The following is a 22,070-nucleotide window of genomic DNA, read 5'->3' on the forward strand; positions in this document are numbered from 1 at the left end:
AGGATGGTTAAAAAGCAGAATCCAACAATATATCATTTATAAGAAACAGACTTGAAACAGATTCATACAATTAAAATAAGAATCTGGAGTAAAATTTAATGACTCCATCAATACCCCTATCCTGACAGAGAAGTAAGGAATCTTGGTGTAGAATAAGACATACATTCTTGGATGTATTATTGAGAACTTTTTTTTCAGTTTGGCTAGACATATGCCTTATAAAAGTTTTGTTTTCATTTTTGTCCTGAGGAAGGGGAAAGTGGGAGAAAGAAAAGATTAATGTATATTAAGTGACAAAAAGTAAAATAATACTTGCATTTTAAAAAGATAGAGATTTCTCAAAGTACAAATTTAATATGGGAGATAAAAACAAGCACAGAAATTATAATATACAAATAGAGTGTGACAAGTACCTTAGAAAGATGCAAAACAATATGAGATCTATATGAAGTCTGAGAGAATGGACGAAGGGAGATCAGTTAACTGGCTTATTACATGATCTAGGAAGCACATAATAGTGACTTTATTTAAAATTTAGAAAGTTATATAAAGAAGATAGAGAATGAATACAAAAGCATGGCATGGACCTATAGGAATAGTGTCAAGAGCTCTAAAGATGAGAGTAATATGAATCTGAAAAGGAAAAGCAAGACAAAAAAAAAGAGGGCTAATGATTCAAGTAGTTGGAGGAAAATAGGGGAAATAAAAAATTAGACAGTTGTTTCTAGTACATGAGAAAAGGATAAAAAATTGGAGAATAGAGAGAGTTGCCCAACTCTTATTTTTCTTGGCTAAGAAGATAGGTCTTTAGAACGGAAAGGAGCTGCTACTTGAAATATTCAGAGGCACAAATTAGAGAAGACTTAGCTGCCCTTGATGAGTTCACATTATTGTAACTGATGAGTTACATCTTTGGATACTGAAAGAAATGGGAAATATCATTGATGAACAATTGCCAGTCATTTCTGAAAAATCATAAAAAAAAGGGAAAGGTATTATAAGATTGGAGAAGAGCAAATGACAATACAGCTAAGATTAAAAAGGAAAGAATTACCTGGGAAAATATTATTGTAGCAAGTGTCTCTGATAAAGATCACATTTCCAAGATATATATGGAACAGATTTAAATTTATAAGAATGAGAGCTATTCCCTAAATGATAAATGGTCAATGACCATGAAGAAGCAGTTTTCAAGGAAAGAAATCCAAGGTATCCATAAATATGTGAAAAATGAAAAAATTAGAGAAATCATTTTAGCAAAGTTAATAAAAGAGAATAATGACAATTGTTGGAGAAGTTGTGGGAGAATAGACATATTAATACTTTATAGGTGGACTTATGAAATGGTACAACTATTCTGGAAAAGAAATTTTTAATTATAGGTCATTGTGTCCTTTGACCTTTGAATCAGTACCACAAAGAAAGAGGAAAAGATCATATGTTTTAAAATATTTATAGCAATTCTTTTTGAGGTGGCAAATAACTAGAAATTGTGAGATCCTAAATGAAAGTAATGGAATACTACTATTGTGTTGTAAGAAATGAAGAGTTTTTTTCCCCAAGGCAATAGGGTTTGAAGAAAGAGTTTTAGAAAAGCCTTGGAATACCTATATGACCTGATGCAGAGTTAAAAGAGCAGAAGTAATAAAATAATTTATACAATTATATTAAAAATTGTAAAGCTGAACATTCCTGAAAGACTTGAACTCTGATGAATGCAATGATCAGTCAGTGAGTCTAGAGAAATGATGATACAGAATTAGGCCTATCTTATGAAAGAAATGATAGATTAATATGAAAATGTGAAGCACATTTTGGACATGGTCAATGTGAGAATTTATTTTGCTCAACTACGTTTATATGATACTAAGTTTCCATTTCTAAGTGGCACAGTGTATAGAATTCTGGGCCAAGAGTCAAGAAGATCTGAGTTCAAATTCAGCCTTAGAAGCTGGACAATCATTTACCTTGTGTTTGTCTTAGTGTGCTCATCTGTAAAATTGGGATATTGATAGCGCTTATCTCCCAGGGTTTTTATGAGGATCAAATGAGATAAAAATTGTAAAGCTCTTAGTACTATATAAATGTTGTTATTATTATCATTATTCCAGTAGATGAGGAGAGGGAAAAGAGAGGAAAAAAACCACTTGATAATTGAAAAAAAATTTAAAAACTTTTTTTTTTTAAGCATCATCAGAGAAAAATGATCACTGAGCTAGGAAGGGCTACTGAACGAGTAGATTTTAAGGAGTGACTTATATTTTTCTTACTTTCAGAACTTCTACCTGTATTTTCAGTAGGAGGTGATAAACTGCTTGCCTGCCAGTCAATAACATTCTAGCCAAGATCAGCTTGAGACTTGATCTTAAAACCCTTGTAGACTCTTGAGATTATGAAACCAAATGATATTACTGATGGACATTTGCTATCTTAGTGGAAATCTCCTAAGTTTAACAGGTCAAGGGCCCTGAGATTTCACCTCTTATACTGTAACCTGCCAAAGAAGAGAAAATATTGAAATATTCCATCTAATAGTATGAGAGGCTGAGGGAAGACTGGTACTTCAGTGTTTGTGGAGCTCTGACAATCATTCTGATAAGCAATTGGGAATTATGCAAATAAAGTAAGAAAAATGCCTTTTGTCTCAGAGGTTCTATTACTAGATTTTTACTTGAAAGAGGTCCCTGAGAAGAATATTTCCATCCTCACCAAATGTTATAGCAGCACTTTTTTTGTGAAACAACGCATTGAAAACAAAGTAGATACTTATAGATTATGATATATGAATATGAACGTTATAAGACAAATATGATAAATTGTGGTTTATATGAACTGATGTTGAATGAAGAGTCAAGAAGACATTATACCACAATGTAGATAAACCACAGTGTAGACAACCACAAAAAAACCCTCACACATAAAAAATCAAAAGTGAATGCTGCAAAATTATGTAGTATAAGTATGACTTGAAAGAAGAGATATGAGAAAATATTCCCACCCTATCCATTTGAAGAGTGTGTGAACCACAAGTGTTGTATACAGCAAATATTTTCAGGATTTTTTTATGATATATATTAATTTTTCTTTTTTGTCTTTAAAAAATACAATTTGTGATATGGGATGGTCCTTTGTCCTTTGAAAAAGAGATGGGGGAGCGGCTAGGTGGCGTAGTGGATAAAGCACCGGCCTTGGAGTCAGGAGTACCTGGGTTCAAATCCGGTCTCAGACACTTAATAATTACCTAGCCGTGTGGCCTTGGGCAAGCCACTTAACCCCATTTGCCTTGCAAAAAAACTAAAAAAAAAAAAAGAAAAAAGCAAAAGAGATGGGGACACACAGAAGGGAAACTATAGTGATGTAAAAAAATGAAGTCCAACTGATGGAATTACTACTGTGTTGTAAGAAATGATGTGCTGGGGGTGGCTAGGTGGTACAATGGATAGAGCACTGGCCCTAGAGTCAAGAGTACCTGAGTTCAAATCTGGTCTCAGACACTTAATAATTACCTAGCTGTGTGGCCTTGGGCAAGCCACTTAACCCCATTGCCTTGCAAAAAACCTTAAAAAAAAAAAGGAAATGATGTGTTAGTTGATTTTAGAAAAACATGGAAGGGGTGGCTAGGTGGTGCAGTGGATAGAGCACCAGACCTGGAGTCAGGAGTACCTGGGTTCAAATCCGGCCTCAGACACTTAAATTACCTAGCTGTGTGGCCTTGGGCAAGCCACTTAACCCCATTTGCTTTGCAAAAACCTAAAAAAAATCCCCCCCAAAACCATGGAAAGACTTGAAAGAAATAATCAAAAGTGAAATGAGCAGAAACAAGAGAATGTTGTATATAATAACAGCAATGTTGTTCAAATAACAACTGTGAATAAATAATTCTAAGTATTATAATTATTCAGTTCAAATAAAAAGGATTTATTAAGAAAGATACTTTCTACCTTCAGAATATAGGATGATTTTTACATATATTTATAAATCTTTGTCAAATGGTGACCTTTTCTAGTGTGAAATGGGAAGAGAGGAAAGTAAACAAGTTGGAACTTAAAATTTAACAAAAAAATTAAATTAGATTAAAAAATACAGCACTAAAAATGAGTTTGAAATAGAAAAAAAAGTCAGGGGCTTCTGAGAGGTGGTAGAGAAAAATGACCATGGGCAGAAGGAAAAATCTCAACCCCTCACCTAGTTTGCTAAAAGACATGAAGAGCACCAGCACCTGGAGTCAGGAGGACCTGAATTCAAATTTGACCTCATACACTTGATACCAGCTGTGTCCCTGGATGACTCACTTAACCCCATGGCTTTCCAAAAAAAGCCAAAACAAAACAAAAACAAAAGATATGAAACCTGAAGGAGATAGTACAGAACTGGAGAGAAAAATGAAATGCCTATTCAGAAATCTCGCAAAATGCTTCATGTTTTGATGTTTAAAAGCATCAAATCACTGGAGAAGCAAAATTTTTATCTATTTATTTATTTATTTATTTATCTATCTATCTATCTATTTATCTATTTATTTATTTATTAGCTGCCTAGCTATCCCATAAAATCATATTTAGAAGTTATGACTGCTTCTTGAGTTTTTTGCTAATGTTTATGTTTTCTGTGTTTTTTAAGAATTTGTGTGGAAGAAATGAATAGTTATACTATTCTTGATTCCCACTGTATACTGGATAACTTTCTACTACATCCTTTAGAGGAACTCAGGAACTAATTTCAAGTTTATGTGATTCTCCCTGAGCCCTGTGTAGGAGTTGGGGCATAAAAAACTAGAAATAAAATGAAAAGAAGCCTGACTCTGAGACTTCAGAATCCTCCAGGACCAAACCTTAGTCTATGCAAATAATTTCAGAGCTGAGAGGACTAGGGCTCTTTTTTCCTGGGCCAAGAAGGACTTCTGTATGTGGGATTCACCAAAGTAGCCTTGGATAAATAATTTCACTCATTTTGGTCTTGATTTTCAAATCTAAACTAGATCACTTTACTTCCTGTGTGACCTTGGGCATAGGACCCTTAACCTCTTTAGGTCTCAGTTTCCTCATCTATTGTGAAGTGAGAGAGTTTCATGATATGGCTTCAAGAATAGATTTTTGATCCTATGATTGTTAAAGCTTCTTACACCATGAAATTATATGATCCTATAATCCTAAAAGCCTGAATGCTTTGGGAAACACTGGTGATAAGGATTTTTTTCTTTACCAGAATTATTATATAAATATAGCTAAAGTTCTTACCCTAGACACTGAAATAAAGGTATTATGCAAAATAAATATTCATAGAATCATAGTATGTCTTAAAATAGGAATATATCATACTTTTCTTGTGCTATTAAGAAATTCTTTTTTCTTTGCTTTATGAAATTGAACAATTTTATCTCTGAACCACTTTGTTCACTGGAATTTTTTCTATCTGAATATAGTTGTAATTCAGTTCTGAGATATTAAAATAATCTATCTCCTCCTTTGTCATGTAGGGAGAACTCAAACAATGCCTATTCTCTTCTTTTAGAAGGTTATAAATCAATAAATTTGCCTAGTCTTAAAAAAAAAAGAATTGTCATGCTATAGGAGAGTATACAGATATAGAATGATGATTTCACCACATGACCACATAAGAAAACAGTTAGTTGTTCTTGCCCCAAAGGAAAAGAGGGAAAATATTAATTTTTTAAAGACAAATGAAATTTTAAAAAATGAGCAGCATATTATAAGCAGTATACTCATTTTTTTGTCCATTTTATTTTTTCAAGAGTCATGACTAGTAGGTAGCTAGGTGGATAGAGCACTGGTCCTGGAATCAGGAGGACCTGAGTTCATATCTAGCCTTAGACATGGACTACAAAAAAATAATTATTGCCTCAAAAAAAAATTTGGTAGCTTACCAAGATTAATCTTTGAATGATTTTGTAATAAACACATATTCTATGCAAAGATATCATCTGTTGATAGCCTCTAAAGAACCTTGTCCCTCTTACTAGTTAACCTCTGAGGCGAGTCTGAGATTGATAGCCATTAAATGGTTAAACAAAGTTATCTTTGGGGTCATATCATAGAATTTTGTAAAATTTTAATATATGTATGGGAGACACTGTTTGAAATTTGGCTCTGACACTTCACTTTTTTGTAATATCATCCAAATCAATTAACTACTTAGTTTCTGTATGTATAAAATGAAGATAATGATTCATGTCAATGTTATAAGAGAAGTGCTTTATAAAATCTTCAAGTACTTCATTGGTCCAAACTATCATTATTCCTGAGAGGTTTTGGCACACTGACTATGTGACTCTGAGGAATTTACTTCACATTCTCCAGGCAACTTTGGAGAATGTGAGTTGTAGAACAGGTTTTGATCTGCCTTGGTGGAGTTTCCTCACTAGGAGTTTCTTATGTCAATGACACCACAGGTTCAGAACAAAAAACTATTATCATTCCAAGCAAATCAGCACAGCGAAACCTCAAATATTCTTCACTTCTCAGTTATATGACTTTTAGGTAGTGCTTGCATAGTTTAAAAAAAACCAAAAAAGCCAGTATCCTTCACCAATGAGTCATTTCTTACTTGCACAACCAGAAGGGAAAATGGAAAATGGACTTTCTTCATTCAGATAAAGTATAATAGACCAGAAAAGGTATGTTATAAACTTGTCATTTGAACACAAGTAATACATTTTTGGAATAACAATCAGTTAAGCAACACTCTCTTCTTAAGTTTATTAGGAGTCATGTGCAGGAATTGCTTCTAAGGAGACCATATATTTAATATTTGTAATATGTCAGTCTAAATACTAAGACTAATCAAAACAAAAATGTACAGTTCTCAGCATTCTGCCTCTGTGATCTCTGGGAGGACTACTGGAGTTTTCTGTACTTGGTGCTGAAGACTATTCTCAAGTTTTAAATGAAAGACAACTCAGCAATCTATTTGTTGAGTTGTGCTTTTTGATCTCTATTTCTGTATACTATTTTTTTTTTTAGGTTTTGTTTCGCAAGGCAAATGGGGTTAAGTGGCTTGCCCAAGGCCACACAGCTAATTAGTAATTACTAAGTGTCTGAGACCAGATTTGAACCTAGGTATTCCTGACTCCAAGGCCGGTGCTTTATCCACTACACCACCTAGCTGCCCCCTATTTCTGTATACTATTAATGGAAGTGATTTTAGTTAAAGAAATGTTTCCCTTTGTGATTTTTTGGTAAATGAGAAACTATTCTTAAACCCTCTGAAGGTTAATTTTTGAAGGGAAAGACAAGGGATTCTGTTTCCTAAACAGGTATGATGGGACCAAGGATTATACTGACTAGAGCAGGCCTACTGCAAAGGGTTTGAAAGAAATGAACTCTAGCTAAGAGAAATCATACTCTTAGAAAATAAGAAATTGCTATCATAACAAAATAATTAATACTTGAGGAGCAGCATGGCCTAGTGAAAAGAGCCAGACTCAATGTGGAGTCAGCAGACTTGGGGTCAAATGCTGTTGTTGTCACTTACAACCTAGGACTTTGAACAAGTCACAATCTTGTCTGGTTAAGAGTTTCCTCATTTGGAAAATAAGGGGAGTAGGGTGAATTAGATCATATTTAAGGTCTTTTCTTAGCTCTTGATCTTGAATTCTATGATTTCTTCAGACTACTGATACACAATGAAATTAGAACTGAGCATAGGAGGATTAATCTGGCTAATATCAGAATATTTTTAAAATATCAAAATTTAAAGTCAGAAGTATATTTCAGATATGATAGTGAACAAGCTGATTCTAAAGTTTTCCAACTGGGATACTTGCAATTTGTCATCAGGAGCTTACACCAAAATTTAAGCCAAAATTTGCTTCCATTTTTCAAAGAGATCAAAAATCCTTCCTTGTATTTCAACTCTGGCTCAGAGTACAATGTATCAGACCTGGGGAGCTAAATTCTTTCATTTAGAAAGCTTTAGAGCTATAGTAAGTTTGGGATCCTGTACTTGCTTAGGGCAGGATGATCTATATAGGTTTTATATAACAGACTTTGTTTGATTGATTAGGAACTTTTTTCTCAAGAGTACAGATGGTCTTCGAGAAACATTGTGGAGTTAAGGGAGAATTTTTAAAAAAAAATCTGATGGAAACTGTAAAACCACCTATTTTGGATTATACTACCATTTGGGTTTGGATCCAAATGGGTTCTCCTACCCACCTAAACTGAAGGTGCTCCAATGGGCAAAGGCTACTTGAGGACCTTGTCAGATACCAGGGCAATAAAAACCAGACTGACCATCTGTGAGAGAATTACAATGGGGGCATGAATTCTCTTTTTCTTACCTTTTCTCCCATGGATACACCCCCTGATGTGATGATGACATCTGCACGACTAATACCTTCGTTCAAGGCATTGAGTAAATCATCTGGGCTATAAGAAAATGAAAAGAAATTAATACATAGAAGGACTCAGATACAGTACAAACTTAAAATAAACCACTTTACTTTTTGAGTAAACACTGAGCCCCAAGGATAGCATTGAAGGGAATATACAAAAACATACTTCTGTATATTATTACTGTATACTGTATACACACATATACACACAAGTATATTTTATCACATTTAAGCATAAGATCTGGTCCCTTCCCTTTAGAAGATTTTAATCTGGTTGAGGGGAAAAAAAGATCTACTCATATGATAGTTTTGTATAGGCATCATGGAATCAAGTTCCAAAATGAGTTATAAAGAGATATAAATGATAGTGATGTTAAAGAAGATATGAAAGAGGAAGACCTTGAATTAAACACTGAAGGGAAGACTGGACCTAAGAGAAGGGATAATGCTATTGCTGGTGCTGGCATTAGTAAAAGCTTGGAACTATGACTAAGACAGGAGTGTTTGCAGCCTGTGATTACATAAATTTCCATTGCTTTGGCCTATCACTTCCAGATCTAGTTATTTAGACACAGTCTGCCTCACCAACTGATTCTACTGGACATTTTTATCTGGATATCCTATAGATAATTCAAACTCCACATGGGCAAAACAAAATTCATGTTTCCTTTTTTTTCCTCCCATTTTTTACTGTCCAAATCTTCTCTTCTCAAGCCTCTCGCCCTTCTCTTCCACTGCCAACTCTCACCTGAGGACCTTAACTCTGACCTTACTGAAAAAATGAAGGTTACTCAGCATCTTTCTCCTCCTCTCCATACTTCAAAGCTGAATGACATCTTTTCCAACTGTTTTCTTTTTTCTCCTAGTCTCTGATAATGAATGAGGTCGTTCTTCTTGCCAACTCTTCCATATAGTATGCCTTTTAACTTCTATCCTCTTCTATGTTTTCCAGTAGATTTCCACCCCCGCCCCCAATCAACCTCTCTTTCTCTTGTTTAATTATCATTCTTATTCAAATTATTGAAAGAGCTATATATTTGACTCTAGTTTTTCCCTTGAATTTCAGTTCTGCATCACCAACTAGCCATTAGACTTTTAAAACTGTATGCCCCATAGATAATTTATGCCAAACATGTCCAAAAGAGGACTCATTAAAATTTCCTACCAAATATATACTTGTTTGAAACTTTGTTATTTTTGTTGAAGGTACTACTTTTCTTCCAGTCTTCCAGATCCTAAACCTTGGTAATTATTCTTGACTCTTTGTTCTCTCACAGCATATATCAAATTAGTTGTCAAATCCTGAGGTCATCTCTCACATACATTTTCTCTCTCTCCTCTCATACAGTCACTACTCCAGTTCAGGCTCTTTATCATGCCTACCTGGATTATTGTAATCGCTTCCTAATTGTCTCTACCTTTTTCAAGTCTCTTCCATATTTGAGTTTGGGAAGCTCTACAAGGTGGCCAAAATGATTTTCTTTAAAAGAAGATCTAACCATAAATCTAATAATCACTTTCTTTTGTCTTTAGGATCAAATATAGATTCTTCTATTTAGCTATTAAAGCTCTCCCTATCCTGGTCCCAATCTATCTTATTTTTAGGTTTGTTTTTTTTTTTTGCAAGGCAATGGGGTTAAGTGATTTGCCCAATCTACTTTTTTTTCACCCATGTCCTGTTCCCATTCCCGTTCTCCAGTCTAGTCAGCATTGCATTCCTGCCTCTACTATCCAGACTATCTTTGTTTATTACTATTGGCAGTCTCCCATGCTTGGAATGCATTCCCTTCTCATTCACACCTTTGAAGATTCATGAATCTTTTAAGATTCAGTTTGGAAACGACCTTCTATATGAAGTCCTTCTTGATCCCCCTTTGATAATATTCTTTCCCAAGTAACTAACATTTATTTTCTTTATTCTTATTCTGAATATATTTGTACATACACTTGCTGTCTCCCCAGATAAACTCCTTGCATTTAGGGAATTTTATTCTTTGTAATTGCATGTTCAGTGCCTAGCACACTACACACTTGTTGGCTAATTTCCTCCTAAACCAACTCTTCTCTTCCAGTCACTTGGATTCAGACCTCCTCGCCCTCCTCAATTCCTCACTTTCATTTATCTCATATAAATCAGTTGTTGTTTCCCCCCCTTTGGAATGTAAGCTTTGTGTATCTCATCGCTGAGGACAATGATAGCCATATAGTAGACACAATAAATGTAGACTGAACAATGATTCAAGATAGTTCCAAAAGACACATGATGAAAATGCTATGTATTTTCAGAAAGAAAATTGATGAACTATGAGTGCAGACTGAAGCATATTGTTTTTATCCTTTTTTGGGGGGGGTAACATATCTAATATGGAAATGTTTTACATGACTTCAAAAAAATCAATAAACAAGCATTTATTTAAAAAAAAATAAATGTTTAGGGGCAGCTAGGTGGTACAGTAAATAGAGCACCAGCGTTGGAGTCAGGAGGACCTGAGTTCAAATGTGACCACAGACACTTAATAATTACCTAGCTATGTGACCTTGGGCAAGTCACTTAACCTTTTATTTTTGTCTTGCAAAAAAAACCAAACCAAATGAGCAAAAAAAAAATAAATGTTTATATATTCCTAATTGGGCTTAACAATCCATCCTACCCTACAGGGAAGTAGGGAGGAAAGTGAAAGAAAAGGGAAGAAAGAATTGATAAAAGGGGAGGCAAAGGTATAAGTGAAAGTAAACTTAAAGTTTTTAGGAGAAATTTTATATCTCTAAATGCTTAAGATAGAGGAGATCGATGAACTGGGTATGTAACTAAAAAAACTAGAAAAAAAGAACAAATCAAAGATCCCCAACTAAATATAAAGTTAGAAATTCTGAAAATCAAAGGAGAGATTAATAAAATTGAAAGCAAGAAAATCCTTGATCTAGTAAATAAAACTAGGAGTTGTTTTTAATGAAAAAAATTATTAACATAGATAAACCTTTAATTTGATTACAAAAAAAAGAAAGAAGAAAACCAAATTACTAGAATGAAAAATGAAAAGGATGAACTCGCCACCAATAAGGAAAAAATTAAAGAGATAATTCAGAACTATTTGTCCAACTGTATGCCAAAAAATTTGATAAGTTGACTGAAAAGGATGAATATTTACAAAAATACAAATTACTCAGACCAAGAGAAGAGGAAATAAAATAACTCCATTTCAGAAAAAGAAACTGAAGAAACCATCCATAAACTGCCTAAGAAAAAGTCTCTAGGTTAAGTGACAAGTGAATTCTATCAAACACTTAAGGAAAACTCAATTCTAATTCTATATAAGCTATTTTAAAAAAAATTGGAGGTGTTCTGCAAAATTCCTTTTATTATACCACGATGGTGCTGATACCTAAATCAGGAAGAGTCAAAACAGACAAAGATTGGTCTGATCTCCCCTATGAACATTGAGGCAAAAATCTTTTATTTTTTTTAGGTTTTTGCAAGGCAAATGGGGTTAAATGGCTTGCCCAAGGTCACACAGCTAGGTAATTATTAAGTGTCTGAGGCCTGATTTGAACTCAGGTACTCCTGATTCCAGGACTGGTGCTCTATCCACTGTCCCACCTAGCCTACCTGAGGCAAAAATCTTAAATAAAATTTTAGCAGAGATTACAACAAATTATTATTAGGATAATACACCATGATCAGGTAGGATTTATACCAGGTAGCCAGGATTGGTTCAATATTCAGAAACCACTCAACACAAACATATTAATAACAAAGCCAACAGAAATCATTTGATTATCTCAATAGATGCTGAAAAATACTTTGGCAAAATATAACACTCATTTCTATTAAAAACACTTGAGAGTATAAGAATAAATGGAGTTTTTCTTAAAAATAATAATCAGTATCTATCTAAAACATCAACAAATATTATATATAATGTGGATAAATTAGGAGCATTTCCAATAAGATCAGGGGTGAAATAAGGATGCCCATTATCACCATTACTATTCAATATAGTATTAGAAATGTAGCTTAAGCAGTAAGTGAAGAAAAAGAAATTGAAGGAATTAGAATTCAAAATGAAGAAGCAAAACTTTTGTTCTTTTCAAATGATATGATGATATACTTAGAGAACCCTAGAAAATTATCTAAAAAACTCCTTGAAACAATTAGAAAAATAGTATGCTATAAAATAAACCCACATAAATCATCAGTATTTCTATATATGAGCAACAAGCCCAAGGATAAGAGATAGCTAGAGAAATTCCATTTAAAGTAACTGCAGACAATATTAAATACTTGGTAATCTACCTCCTAAGACAAACTCAGACATTGTATGAACACAATTACAAAACACTTTTCAAACAAATAAAACAGATCTAAACATTTGGGAAAATGTCAACTGCTCATGATTAGTCGAGCTAATATAATAAAAATGACAATTTTCCTCACATTAAATGATATATTCAGTGCCACACCAATCAAACTACCAAATAGTTATTTTACTAAGCTGGGAAAAATGGCAACAAAATTCATCTGGAACAACAAAAGGTCAAGAATATCAAGGGAATTGATGAAAAAATATATAAAGGAAGGTGGCCTTGCTTTGCCAGATCTAAAAATTATACCATAAAGCGACAGTCATTAAAACTGCCTGGTACTAGTTAAGAAATGGAGTAATGGATGTAGATTAGGATAGGTAAAAAAGAAAAAGTAATAAATAACCTTAGTAATCTATTGTTTGAAAAACCTAAAGATATCAGCTTCAACAAAAATTGTAGGGAAAACTAGGCATTAGAACCACATCTCATACCCTATACCAAAATAAAATCAAAATGGTATAAGGATTTAGACATAAAGGGCAATATCATAGACCAATTAACAGATCAAGAAATACTCTATCAATCAGATCTATGGAAAGGGGAGAAATTTATGATAAAACAAGAAATAGAATACAATATAAACTGTAAAATGGATGGTTTTGATCATATTAAATAAAAAAAGGTTTTGCATTAATAAAACCAATGCTGCCAAGATTAGAAGGAAAACAAAGTTGGGAAACAGTTTTCACAACTAGGGGTTCTGATAAAGGTCTCATTTCTAAAATATATGGAAAACTGAATAAAATTTATAAGGTTGCAAGTCATTCCCCAACTGATAAATGGTCAAAGGATATGAACAGGCAGTTTTCAAACAAAGAAATTCATGCTGTATATTATCATAAGAAAAATGCTATAAACATTACAGATTTGAAAAATAAAAATTAAAACAATTATGCGGTAGGGAAAATGATCAATGTTGGAGAGGGTGTGGGGAGGATTGGGACATTAATGCACTGTTGGTGGAGTTGTGAACCAACTATTCTGTAGAACAATATGGAACTATGCCCAAATTACAATAAAACTAATCATAATCATATTCATAGGCCTAAATCCAGAAGAAATCATAAAAAAGGGGTAAAGTCCCACATGTCCCAAAATATTAATTAGCAGCTCATTTTGAGGTGGTAGTCTTGGAAATTGCAGAGATGTTCATCAATTGGGGTATGGCTGAACAAGTTATGGCATATGAATGTTATGGAGTACTATTGTTCTATAAGAAACCATGAATGGTCAAGATTCTAGAGAAGCATGAAAAGAATTACTGGAACTGATAGTGAGTGAAGGGAGCAGAACCAAGAGAACACTGTAGGCATTAATGACAACATTGTACACATTAATGACGACAATTGTGAGTTGATCAAATCTGATGGATGCAACTCCTCTCAGAAGTTCAGAGAAGTAGGACAACCTTGTACTAGAGACAATGCTATCCATATCCAGAGAAAGACAAAAGAAATGAAACAGATTTTTTTTTAAAAATTGCAGAATCTGAATGAACATTATGCTCACTTTTAAAAAATTTCTCTTATGTTTTTCCTTCCTGTCTCATGATTTTCTTTCCTTTCCCTTAGTCCTAATTCCTCATACTAAAAATGACTAACCTGTAAACATGTTAAATTCAAACATACATGTTCAATATTCTAGACTGTTTGTCAAAAAATATTTGACTCAGTTCCCTGTATATTTTAGAAATGAGTACTTTGTCAGAAATTCTAGTTCTATATGCCCAAAGGGCAACAAAAATGTGCATACCCTTTGACCCAGCAATACCACTACTAGGTCTATACCCTGAAGAGATGATGAAAAAGGGTAAAAACATTACCTGTACAAAAATATTTATAGCAGCCCTGTTTGTGGTGGCAAAGAATTGGAAATCAAGTAAATGTCCTTCAATTGGGGAATGGCTTAGCAGACTGTGGTATATGTATGTCATGGAACACTATTCTATAAGAAAACAGGAGAATGGGATTTCAGGGAAGCCTGGAGGGATTTGCATGAACTGATGCTGAGTGGGATGAGCAGAACCAGAAAAACACTGTACACCCTAACAGCAACATGGGGGTGATGTTCAACCTTGATGGACTTGCACATTCCATCAGTATAATAATTGGGAATAATTTTGGGCTGTCTGCAAAGGAGAGTGCCATCTGTATCCAGATAAGGAGATGTGGAGTTTGAACAAAGTTCAAGGACTATTCCCTTTAATTTAGAAAAAAACACAGATATCTTATTGTCTGATCTTGTTACCTCTTACATTTCTTGTCTCTTCCTTAAGGATATGATTTCTCTCTCATCACATTCAATTTAGATCAATGTACAACATGGAAACAAAGTAAAGACTGACAGATCGCTTTCAGTGTGGGTGGGGTGGGGTGGGGTGGGGGAGGGAAGTAAGACTGGGGGGGGAAAATTGTAAAACTCAAATAATATCTTTAATAAAAAATAAATAAATTTAAAAAAAGAAATTCTAGTTCTATGAGGGAAGGGAGGGTAGAAGAAAATTATGTAACATAAATATGCATATACATTGGAAGAATGTTGAAAAACTTTCATACCATATACCAAATAAAATAAAATATCAATTGGGAAAAATGTTTATTGATGGACTGCCAAATCTTGTCCTTTCTATCTACATATTTATTCCTTTCTTTCTATCAAAACAGTAAGACTCTAATTTAGGTCCTCATGAACCTTTGCCTTAACATTTCCATTCACAGATGTTCCTTCTTGCCTCAAGTTTCTTCTCTCTCTCCAATTCAAATGCCACATAGCTTCAAGATTCATTTTTCAAAAGTGTGAAATCTGACCCTTTTTCAGTAAACCTCAGTTCAAACTGTTCTGCAAACTGGTCTCTCTTTTTCAAATATGATACTCCACTGTGGAAGCATATTCATCTCTCCCCACCATCCCACTTCCCACCCTGCTCACTCTTTTAGATATGTTGATGTCTCTAAGCCTGTGTCTAGGATGCCCACTGACCCTGCTTCTTAGAATTCTGTGTCTCCTGCAAGACTCAGCTCAAGTTCTACCTCTGACATGAGGCCTCATCATTTAATCAACTTTTTTTTTTTAAGTTTTTGGAAAGCATTGGGGTGAAGTAATTTGTACAAGCTCACACAGCTAGGTAATTATTAAATGTCTGAGGCCAAATTTTGACCTCAGGTCCTCCTGACTCCAGGGCTGGTGTTCTATTCACTGCCACCACCTAGCTGCCCCTTATTTATTTATTTAAGAAAGATTTTATTTTATTTTGAATTTTACAATTTTCCCCCTAATCTTGTTTCTCTCCCACCACCTCCCACAGAAAGCATTTTGTTAGTCTTTACATTGTTTCCCTGGTATACATTGATCTAAGTTGAATGTGATGAGAGAAAAAAACATATCCTTAAGGAAGAAACATAAAGTATAAGAGATAGCAAAATTACATAATAAGATAATTTTTTAAAAAAATTAAAGGTAATAGGATTTCTGGCCAAAATGGTGGAGAGAAGACAGGCACAGTTCTAAAGTCTCCTGATCTCTTTCCCATCTATCACATGGAACAAACCTCTTAAAAGAAATCCGACCCACAAAACCCAGAAAGAAAAGCCAGGAGAAAGGACATCTACCTCAGGATTTGTCTCCGGCAGTAGCTTTGGCCGAATTCGGGTGGGTGAGTCTGGGCTCAGAGGGAGGATCAGCCCTGGATCAGCCAGATCAATAGCTGAATTGGAACCAGGAGTCTGAGGGCCCAAGAGTGGGACCTGCTGGATCAGGGTGGGGCTGGACCACCAGGGCGTGAGTTGCTGGTGTTGGAGCTGTCCCCCCATGAGATCCGGGACAGGGCTGGGGGTAGAGTTCTGGAGAAGGAAGGCTTTGGACACCATCCCGGCTCCCCTGGTCTCAGTCCCATTACAACTCAGACTTCTTCCCTAACAAACAAATGCAAACTACTTCTTCCTCAGGCCCAGGTGTGTGAGCAGAAGAACCAGCCCAGCTGACCTCAGGCCAGGGCAAAGCCCACCATTGATTGAAGGCAAAAGAATTCAATACCTCCAACTCCTCCCTTCAAGCAAAGGAGAAGGCCTCAAGCAAGGTCATAGACACTCCAGAGAAAGCAACCAGCACCTCCTACTGGCCAGCCAGAGAAGCTGCACTCAGGGAGTAAAGCCTTTAGCGATCCCAAGCCCCTGTGAATCAGCACCCCACCCCAATCAGGTCTTAGAAAAATGAAGAAGGGTCAGCGAAAAGGTGGATCCATAGAAAAATTCTTGGAAGGGAAGGACCCTAACTCAGAGAGACCTGGAACCTCTGAGGAGAATACAATCTGGTCTTCAGCACAGAAAGACTTCCTTGAAGAAATAAGGAAGGAACTTAAAAATTTGGGAGAGACAATTAATACCTTGCAACAAGAAAATAAAACCCTAGAAAGTACAATTGGACAAATACAAAATGAGAATAATTCTGTCAGATCTTCAAATGGGCAAATGCAAAAAGAAATTAATTCTCTCAAAACCTCAACTGATCAAATGGAAAGCTTTCAAAAGTAGAATTGACCAATTGGAAAAGGAGTTGCAAAAGGTTAATGAAGAAAACACCTCCCCCAAAAAAGAATGGAGTCTACAGAAACTAATGACTCCATGAGACAGCAAGAGTCAGTTAAACAAAATCAAAAAATAGAAAAAAATAGAAGCAAATGTAAAATACCTCATCAACAAAACCACTGACCTTGAGAATAGATTGAGGAGGGGCAACCTGAAAATTATAGGACTTCCTGAAAACATTGAAGAGAAAAAAAGCCTGGACTTAATATTACAAGATCTAGTGATGGAAAACTGCCCTGATATCATGGAATTGGAGGGCAAAGTAGTTATTGAAAGAGTATATTGATCCCCACCAGAAAAAGATCCTAAAATGAAAATACCAAGGAATGTTGTGGCCAAACTCTAGAATTATCAGATAAAAGAGAAAATCCTGCAAGCAGCCAGAAAGAAACAATTTAAATATCAAGGAGCCACAGTAAGGATCACGCAGGATCTGGCTGCATCAACATTAAGGGATCGAAGGGCCTGGAATGAGATATTTTGAAGAGCAAGGGAGCTTGGAATGCAGCCAAGAATCTACTTTCCCACAAAGCTGAGCCTTCTCTTCCAGGGAAAAAGATGGACATTTAATGAAATGGAAGAATTCCAAAAATTTCTGCTGAAAAGACCAGAACTAAACAGAAAATTTGGACATCAAACAGGAGGTTCAAGAGACAAATGAAAAGGTAAAAAAAAACAAAAAAAAGGTGGCTATATCCCAGCATGGGAGGAAAAAGATTCTCATAAATCTTGAGAATTGTAACTCTAACAGAGAGAATATACCTAGCCAGAAATGATGGACATTCATAACCTATCCATGAGACTGCTATCTAAAGAGATATAACTGGCTTTAACCCCTCTTGGGAGAAAGACCCAGGAATTTTGACTCTATTTGATAGAATATACTGAATTAGAAGGGACAGACACTCAGAATTTTCTATGACTTAGAATGATCTAAAAAACACCACCTCCTTAAAAAGGGGGCCAGGAAAGAGACTGGAGGAGGGAGGGGAGTGAATAGGGTAAATCTCATTACACTAAGAGGTACCAAAAAACCCTATGGTAATAAAGGGGAAGAAGGGAGCAGATGAGAAACACCTGAATCTTCTAATCAGATATGGCTTAAAGTCAACCTACAAATACTGGGTTAACTTATAAAATATCTAACCTTTCAAGTGTTAAAAGGGGAAAAGGGGAGGGGGACAGAGAAAGGGAAGGGGAGTGGGGGAAAAGGGGAAATAACAAAAGGAAGGGAAGGGAAAAGGGAAAAAGGGAAAGGGGAAAGAAAGAGGAGGGTGTGATATAGGAGGGCCAACACACTGAAGTGGGGTGGTATTCAGAAACAAAATACTGGGGAATATAGATAAAGGGGGGGGAGAAAGGGGGAAAAATACAAAGGGAGGGAAGATAGCATGGAGGACAATAAAGAACTAGTAATCATAACCTTGAATGTGAATGGGATGAACTCTCCCTTAAAACATAAGCGAGGGGTGGACCCAAAATGGCGACAAGAAGGGATCGAGTCTTAGGTGCTCTCTGATAAAACTTGAAACTAAGGACTCTATCTAAACTTTCGAGACACAGAACCCACAAAGGGACCCAGAAAGGCAGTTCTCCTACTCAAGGTAATCTGGAAAAGAGCAGAAAGGCTCTGCTCCCTGGGGTCAGAGGGGCGGCCAGCCAGAGGGGTGGCCCACGAGAGCGAAAGAACTTCAGCCTCCCGGAGGCAGCCCCAGGGCACTGGAAGCTGGCTCACAGCAGCAGAGGAGTCTCCTGAGCTGCACCCTGGGGAGCACCGGGCACAAAGTGGGGGAACAGCAGGGGACCTCTGCCAGAGCAAGCACATGAAGCCCAGCCCTCAGAGCACACAGCAAGCAGCTTGGTCTTTCCGCAGCCCAGATCTGGAAACAGAAGCAGGCAGAGCTGGTAAGCAGGAGCCCTCAGGGCATGAGCCCATTGAGCTGAGGGAAGGGAGTGAAGTGAGACTGCAGAGCTCTGTCCTCTGCCCCTGGAACAGGACTCTGGGGCTCTGACCACATTCAGATCCTGATCACAGTCTAGGCCCCCCCACCTCAGCCCCGTGGCAGAGGGGGGCGCTTTTGGTCATTCACAAACCAGGAGGGAGGACAGAGCCTCATACACTGAGACTCTTGTGGTAGTGTCCCAAAAGATCAGGAAGCACCCCCAAACCAGGCCCAGGCTGGGGAAATGAGCAAGCAGAGAAACAAGAGGAACACCATTGAGATATATTTTGTTCATGAGCCCAAGAAGGATCAAAATACTCAGTCTGAAGATGAGGAAGCACAAGCTCCTGTATCTAAAGATTCAAAGAAATACAGAAATTGGGTTCAGGCTATGAGAGAGCTCAAAAAAGACTTTGAAAATCAAATGAGGGAGTTGGAAGAAAAACTGGGAAAAGAAAGGAGAGAGATGCAGGAAAAACATGAAAATGAAGTCAGCAGCTTAGTCAAGGAAATCCAAAAAAATGCTGAAGAAAATAGCATGCTAAAAAACAGCTTAGGTCAAATGGATAAAACAGTTCAAAAAGTTATTGAGGAGAAGAATGCCTTAAAAAGCAAAATTGGCCAGATGGAAAAAGAGATAAGAAAACTCTCTGAGGAGAACAAATCCTTCAGACAAAGAACAGAATTCAGGGAGAATGATGAATTTACCAGAAATCAGGAATCAATACTTCAAAACCAAAAAAATGAAAAATTAGAAGAAAATGTGAAATATCTCATTGAAAAAACAACTGATATGGAAAACAGACTTAGGAAAGATAATTTAAAAATTATTGGAATACCTGAAAGTCATGATCAGGAAAAGAGCCTTGACATCATTTTCAAAGAATTATTACAGGAAAATTGCCCTGATATTCTAGAAGCAGAGGGCAAAATAGAAATGGAGAGAATCCACCGATCCCCCCAAGAAAGAGATCCCAAAAAACCAACCCCTAGGAATATTATAGCCAAGTTCCAGAACTCCTGAGTCAAAGAGAAAATATTACAAGCATCCAGAAGGACACAGTTCAAATATCATGGAGCTGCAGTCAGGATCACATAGGACTTAGCAGCAACTACACTGGAAGCTCGTAGGGCTTGGAATATAATATACCAGAAGGCAAAAGAGCTTAGAATGCAGCCAAGAATGAACTACCCAGCAAGACTGAATGTCCTCTTCCAGGAAAAAAGATGGACTTTCAATGAACCAGGGAAATTTCAAATGTTCCTTTTGGAATGGCCAGAGCTGAACAGAAGGTTTGATCTTCAGATATAGGACTCAGGTGAAGCATGGAGATTGGAGGAGAGGGGGAAAATGTGAGGGACTTAATGATGATGAACTGCATGTATTCCTGCATAGAAAAATGACACTGGTAATACTCATCTGCACCTTCGCACCTTCTCAGTTAATAGAGCAGGTAGAGGGAGCTTTTATAGTTGACAGGAGAAAGATGAATTCAAAGATAAAATAGTGTAAAAATGGAGTCAATAGAAAAAAGGGAAATGTAATGGGAGAAAGAAAAAGGAGAGGGGGGAATAGGCCAAGATATTTCATATAATAAGATTTTTTTATTACAATGAGCTATTGCAATGATATGGAAGGGGGAGGCAAGGGGGAATGAGGGAAACTTTGCTCTCATCAGAGGTGGCTAGGAGAGGAAACAGCATATAAACTCAAAGGGGTATAGAGATCTGGAGTAAGAAGAAAAGGCGGGGGACAGGGAGAAGGGGGGGGATGTGAATGAAGGAGGAGAGGATGGACCATGGGGGGAGAGTGGTCAGATATAATGCATTTTCTTTTTTACTTCTTGCAAGGGGCTGGGATTGGATGGCCTCTCCGGGACCATAGGGCCAGGTGGATGCTGGGCCTAAAGGGTGGTATGGGGGGGCTCAGGGCTTCTTAGCCCCAGGACCAGGGATCTGTCTGCTGTGCCACTCAGCGACCCTACAGTAGAGTCAGAGTGAAAGGAAAGAGAAAATATAGTACATGGTAGTAGAGAAATAAGAAAGTAGGGATTTGTGATCAGCAATGGAAATGGTGGAAAAATATGGAAGTAACTTTTGCGATGGACTTATCATAAAGAATGAGATCCACCCATGACAGAGTTGTTGGTGTTGGAACAAAGACTGAAGCACATTTTTTATTATTATTATTTCGGGGAGGGTACAGGGCAAATGGGGCTGGGTGGCCTGCTGGGGGCCACATAGCAGGGTCATCTTTGGGTGTCTGGGGCCAGATTTGGACCCGGGTGCTCCTGGCTCAAGGGCCAATGCTCTGTCTGCCACCCAGCCACCCCTACTATTATTACTATTTTATTTTATTTTGGGTCTTTTTTTTTCTTATTTTTGGTTTTTGTAGGACAGTGGGGATCAGGTGGCTTGCATGTCACATGGCTGGGTGATTGTTGGGTCTACGGGGCTGGATGTGGACTTGGGTGCTCGTGGCTTCAGGGCTGGTGCTTCATCCATTGTGCCACCTGGCCATACGTACAATTATTACTATTTTTTTAATTTTAATTTTTTTTAATTTTAATTTTTTCTCTCTCCCCTTTACTTTATGGCTCAAGCAAGTCTATATTCATGGGGGAGGGGTATTTTGTTTACTCTTAAACAAGAATATTTTATTAATGTAAAAAAAAACATTTGTACAAAATGAGAATAAAAAAAATAAAATAAAAATAAAAGCATCAGTAAGTAAAAAAAAAATAAGCAAATAGCAGGAGTGGATTAAAAACCAGAATCCTACAATATGCTGCTTACAAGAAACTCATTTGAAGCAGAGAGATACAT

General features: G+C 36.4%; 1 protein-coding gene across 5 annotated transcripts in view; it reads right to left on the reverse strand.

Moving 5' to 3' along the window:
- Positions 1–22,070, reverse strand: part of GPHN (gephyrin) — a 714,820-nt gene that overhangs the window by 32,920 nt on the left and 659,830 nt on the right. For all 5 annotated transcript variants that reach the window (XM_074236098.1, XM_074236097.1, XM_074236096.1 and 2 more), the window contains one exon: positions 8,300–8,387. In XM_074236098.1, coding sequence (XP_074092199.1) covers positions 8,300–8,387 — 88 coding nt within the window. The remainder of the gene's footprint in view (positions 1–8,299; positions 8,388–22,070) is intronic.

This window comes from Macrotis lagotis, chromosome 4 (assembly GCF_037893015.1).
Source record: "Macrotis lagotis isolate mMagLag1 chromosome 4, bilby.v1.9.chrom.fasta, whole genome shotgun sequence".
Taxonomy (NCBI): Eukaryota; Metazoa; Chordata; class Mammalia; order Peramelemorphia; family Peramelidae; genus Macrotis; species Macrotis lagotis.